The sequence below is a fragment of the Chiroxiphia lanceolata genome, chromosome Z, assembly GCF_009829145.1.
Source record: "Chiroxiphia lanceolata isolate bChiLan1 chromosome Z, bChiLan1.pri, whole genome shotgun sequence".
In the NCBI taxonomy this organism is placed as follows: Eukaryota; Metazoa; Chordata; class Aves; order Passeriformes; family Pipridae; genus Chiroxiphia; species Chiroxiphia lanceolata.
In genome coordinates this window covers 38,005,129-38,010,440 of record NC_045671.1, presented here as the reverse complement: position 1 = coordinate 38,010,440, position 5,312 = coordinate 38,005,129, and the positions used below count along the sequence as shown (strand labels likewise).

Sequence of the window (5,312 nt, the reverse complement as noted above, 5' to 3'; positions counted from 1 at the left end):
CCACCATTACACAGTCCATGTGCTTTCAGACAGACATTATTCCACAACGCATGGGATTCCAAAATCACCGAGTTTCTGGAAAATAGATTTTGTCCTGATTTTTGTGACAGATGGAGTTGATAGTCTCAGGATGAAAAAAAGCGCCAGTTTTGACAGGCAGCAGATACCGATGCCCCTTGTGGTTGGAGACGATGTTGCTCTGGAATTAAGGTAGCACTGAAACGAAAAGGCAGTGGGTAAATTCACCACTATTTAGTTTGCTATGCTACTCTCGTTGTGCCTTAATATTTTAATATCTACTTCTTTATAAGCAAAGCAAAGCGAACGGAGGACTTCAGCAAGTATTTTGCTTTCACTGAAAACTCTTTAACAGATTTTTAAAAACTTTTTACTAGTTGGCAGATAAATTATCAAAGATTTACCGTACTTCTGTCACCAGACACCATTGTAAGTCAGTGTCTTAAAACCGTGCACAAAAACCTCAGGCGAGAACCTGAGTTGAATGAGTTTAAAATCGGTGGAGTATGTGGCAAGTGGAAAGTTTCAATACTGAAGGCATAGCAATGAAGTACTTACATGGTCGCAGTACACTACTAATAGAGAGAGCTTTGCTCTCCCTGAATGTACTAGCACACTGAAACCAGGAGATCTCTCTTTCAGTAAGAACAAACTCGGTCCCATTTTGAGCCTGATCCTCCCTACCTTTCTGGAAGCGGCTCTGCCCTGAGTTGAATCACTGGGAAGTTCGGCTATACACGTCATCCGGGCTAGAGACCTTTTTTTTTTTTACCCCCTTCTTGTAAAGAGCAGGACGAGCGTCAGAGCAACGTCCTCGCAAGAGCAGCACGGAGAGCTCCGCCGCCCGTCCCCGGCGCGCTGCTGCCGAGCACCCTGCGAAGCCGCCACGGCCCGGGCAGCCCCGGGGCACTGGCCCGCCCGCTGCCGCCGAGCGCCTCTCGCCCGGCCAGCGCGCCGCCTTAACGGGAGGAGGGGCTCCTCGGGGGGCTGTCACTCTCCTTAAGCCTTTCCTTTCAAGCTTTGAATGTGAGCTGCCCTCCGGCCCCCCTCTCTCCTTCCCTCCCTCCAGCACATCGTAAAGAGAAGGAGGGGGGAAAGAAAAAGGTTTCAACAACAGGCTGGGCCAATGGCAAGTGGCGAGGCAGGGAAAGGGGGCCGAGCGAAAGGAGAAAAAAGTGGAGAAAGAGAGAAAGAGAGCGAGAGAGCGCAGGCTGGGGGGGAATGTGTAAAAGAAGAAGCGTTGCTAATTTTTTTTGTTTGTTTGCTTTTCCATGCATGCATAATGGAGCCTAATCAGAGCACATTGCTGCTGCTCGGAGGGCACTTTTGTATTTAAAGCCTTTGAAAGAAAAAAAGATCCACAGACGGATCCGCAGAGCAGCTTGCAGGGCGTGTTGACAACAGAAGCAGCATCAGTCGCCCAGACAGAAAGAGACCGCGAAGGCTGCCTCTTCTCCTTTCCCCGTGCTCTCGTCTTGCTAGCGGGGAGAGACGTTTTTTCTCCTCGCCACCCTAAAGCGCGACCAGTACCGAGACGGAGTGAGCGGAACCGGGACTGTAAATGGGATCGGAGCGGCTGGCATGTGCAGAGATGCTTCGAGCGGAGAGTTAAAAGCGCCCGAGCAGGCAGTAGCAGCTGGGCATTTACTTTGTGGAGGGGGAAAAAAAAAAGGCACGGAACTCCATGAAGAGCAGGACAGCACTATGAGCTCTCCCGGCGCAACCTGCAATTCCCCGAGTGCAATCCGGATCCACTGTCGTCCGAGCCCCTGTTTGCTCTGACTGGCCCCCGCACCTCTCCGGGCGCCTCCGCCGCCGCCGAGCCGAGCCGGGAACACGGGGAGGTGGGCACAAGACGGCCCCGGACGCCTGCTTCGTACCCACGGCTTCAGCTCCCGGGGGCCGGAGAGCCCCGGGCCCGGCGTGCATGGATTGATGCGAGACCTCATGCACACAGCCGGCGGGAGTTTTGGAAACTTTTCCACGGGCTGCAGCTCCTTCTCCTCCTCCTCTTCCTCCTCCTCCTCTTTCTCCTCGTCTACTAGTGCCTCTTCCCCGCTCGCCCGCGGCTGCAGCCGCCACCCCCGTCCGCAATGGTGGCCCGCTCGCCCGCTCGGCACGGAGGCGGCAGGCGGCGGTGGCCGCGGGCGGCCGCCTGGCTGTGGCTGGCGGCGGCGCTGGGCGCAGTGTGGCCGCCGCGGGGCTCGCTGGTGCTGGGCCGGCGGCTGATCTGCTGGCAGGCGGTGCTGCAGTGTCAGGGGGAGCCCGAGTGCAGCTACGCGTACAACCAGTACGCCGAGGCGTGCGCCCCGGTACTCCTGCAGCAGCAGCCGGCGGCGGCGGGCGGCGGCGACAGCCCGACGGGCGCTGCAGGCGCAGCCGCCCCCTCCAGGCGGCGGTGCCCCAGCCACTGCATCGCGGCGCTCATCCAGCTCAACCACACCCGGCGCGGCCCTGCGCTGGAGGACTGCGACTGCGCGCAGGACGAGAACTGCCGCGCCACCAAGCGCGCCATCGAGCCCTGCCTGCCCCGCACCAGCAGCCCCGCGGGCAGTGGTCCCGGCGGGTCCGGCCCCGGTGGCCCCGGCGTCATGGGCTGCACGGAGGCGCGGCGGCGCTGCGACTGGGACAGCCGCTGCAGCCTGGCGCTGAACCGCTACATGACCTACTGCGGGAAGTTGTTCAACGGGCTGCGCTGCACGCCCGAGTGCCGCGCTGTCATCGAGGACATGCTGGCCGTGCCCAAGGCCGTGCTGCTCAACGACTGCGTCTGCGACGGGCTGGAACGGCCCATCTGCGAGTCGGTCAAGGAGAACATGGCACGCCTTTGCTTCGGCGCCGACATGGGCGGCAACAGCGCGGGCAGCAGCGGCGGCTCGGACGGCGGCCTGGAGGAGTACTACGACGAGGACTACGAGGAGGAGCCGAGCCAGAAGGGGAGGGACGACGCGGAGGACAATGCCGGCGCCGATCCCGGCTTCCCAGTGCAGGCGGATAGCGCTGGCCTGCCTGCCGCGGCGGCCGCGGCGCTGCTCGCCTCCGTCTTGCTGCCCCTGCTGCCGCGGCTCTAGTATCCCTCCCTCCCTTCCCGCATCCTTCCCTGCCTCCCTCTGTCCCTGACTGTCTCCACCACTGCCTCCCTCCGTCCCCACCGCCGGGCCGGGCCGGGCCAGGCCCCCCGCGCCGAGCCGCCGCGGGCCTCCAGTCGAACGCTCCCGCGGCGGCCGGGGATCCGGCCGGCGGGGCCCCTCGGCGCGGAGCGGTTATAAACGCTCCGGCCGTGGATCTCCTGACCCATCGCCCCGGCGCCCCGTCCCTCCGTGTCTCCCCCTCTGCCTCCGCTGCTGCCTGCCGCCCCCCTCCGGCCCCTTGCCCCGGCCCAGCCCTGCGAGTCGGTGGCTGGAGCGGTGGCCGTGGCGCAGGGGCCGCTTGTGTTTCGGGTGTTGGTCTCTCTCGAGTGTGCACTATGCAATTGCTGCCACCCTGCCTTCGTGTTACCAGCGAGCGGAGCGGCTGACAGAGACTGCGAGCGAGGCCGCAGAGCCGTAGCACGCTGGTAGTGAGAGTCTTTTAAGAGTTTTGACATGAAGGTTAGTAAGAGGAGAGCAACCCAAACTTGCTGCCAAAGCGTTGCCGTACTGATCAGTCAGCAACTTGACTATCATTCGCCGCGTCTCGCTCTTCATGATGCCGTGGTGCCTGAAGGGGGTTTACGCCGCATCTGCCATTAATTAAATTTAGGGAAATAGCAGACTGAATAAATTCGGTGGTTTACAGCACTCACTCTTGCACACACATCTTCCCTATAACAAAAGCGTACCAGCAGCCATCTCTTCCTCTGTAACCTAGCGACATTAAAAAAATATTTTTTTTCAGAGTTGTTGGCCATACTGAACAATGCAACTTTTGTTTTAAAAGAGCTCTGCACTGCCATCTTTGAAAGACACTTTTAAACTCGAGAACATGTGTGTACAAATATCCTGAAAAGTTTTATTGCCTCGTCGTATCAGGGTGCTGACCTCTGGTAAATCTTATATAAAAGAAGTATTTAAAACTGGGATTTGTTACCAGTCGCTGTTCATTGTATATAGAATTCTATAAATTGTATGCTTTGGGGATAATTTATTTAAAAAAATAATAAAAAGTTTTAATTCTGCATCCTATTTGCCAGATAGCTGCATTTGCTACTCGTTTCTGAGAAGGTACAGGTTTTGTTTTATGTTTAAAGGGATACCAGCAACACTGATTAAGTGAATTATTTTCTAGAACATCAAATGTACAGTGTATTTTACAGATTGAAAGTTAACTTTCTTATTTGAAGAGACTTTATGAACGTGTTAGAATTGTATGAACGCATTTCTGAGCTGCCTTAAACCTTGTATTTTTTATAGGAGGTGTAAAAAAGGCCTGTGTTTTAAATATGTATGGCTTTTTGTATTTTTTAAACGTGTAAATTAGTAAAGAAAGAGCTTTAAATAATGGATGCGGTTAAATTGTTTTCCAGGGACACTTGAACTCTCAGAACCCGAGGTTGGGGGGGATGGGAGGAAGCGGGAGTTGAACTACAGAATAACAGACCAAAAAACACTCAACAAACAAAAATTCTCTGTTTGCCTGTAATACTTTACATGGATGTAAATTACTGCTATTCTTACTTTAATGAATAATTACATGCAAAAAGTAAATACAGCTTTGAAAGTACTACTTTAAATGAGTTGTTCATTTTATAATGCGTTGGCATGGTAACTTGCCAGTGCTAGAAAAGAGTAAAGCAATTCAAAGAAGGTGCTCCTGTATGTATGTATGCACCGCGCTTTCTTCATGGGGGCACGTTGCTCTCACTGACTCATGTAGAAATGCTCCTAGGCGTGCAAACAAGTGGTGAGAAATACATCACACAGAGGTGGCAAGCGTTTCGAACAAGGCTTCTCTTGGGGCAGGCAGGGCACAGGCATCAAGGCGACTGCAACAAAAACGCAAAGTTTATCACTCAGCCTGCCTTCTCCCACAACGAAGAATGCAAAAGTAAACATACTGAAGGGATCAGCAATTACTAGATCTTGTAATACTGTTCTTAGGAGTTGCTTTGCATCGTGTTGAAGCCTGGTTTGCTGCCAGAGCTACTGATCTACACTCAAACACCCTTAGATAAATAATTACACTCTTAAGCTGTGTCGAGTGCTGATACACTTGACCTTGTAAATAGAAATGTTTGCAGTAGGAATAAACTCCAGCATTGGAAAATCTTTTAAACATTAACACAAAAGAGAGAGCTCAGTCCTCTGGGGATTTGA

General features: G+C 54.3%; 1 protein-coding gene across 1 annotated transcript; it reads left to right on the top strand.

The window, feature by feature from the left end:
• The first annotated feature begins 947 nt into the window (after positions 1–947).
• On the top strand, positions 948–4,729 carry GAS1 (growth arrest specific 1). The gene has a single exon (XM_032676345.1). The coding sequence runs from the start codon at positions 2,112–2,114 to the stop codon at positions 3,087–3,089; it is 978 nt and encodes a 325-aa protein (XP_032532236.1). The 5' UTR covers positions 948–2,111; the 3' UTR covers positions 3,090–4,729.
• The last annotated feature ends 583 nt before the right edge of the window (positions 4,730–5,312 follow it).

Excerpts from the sequence above, each read along its gene's own strand:
- GAS1 (XM_032676345.1), top strand. The coding sequence starts at position 2,112 with ATGGTGGCCCGCTCGCCCGCTCGGCACGGAGGCGGCAGGCGGCGGTGG.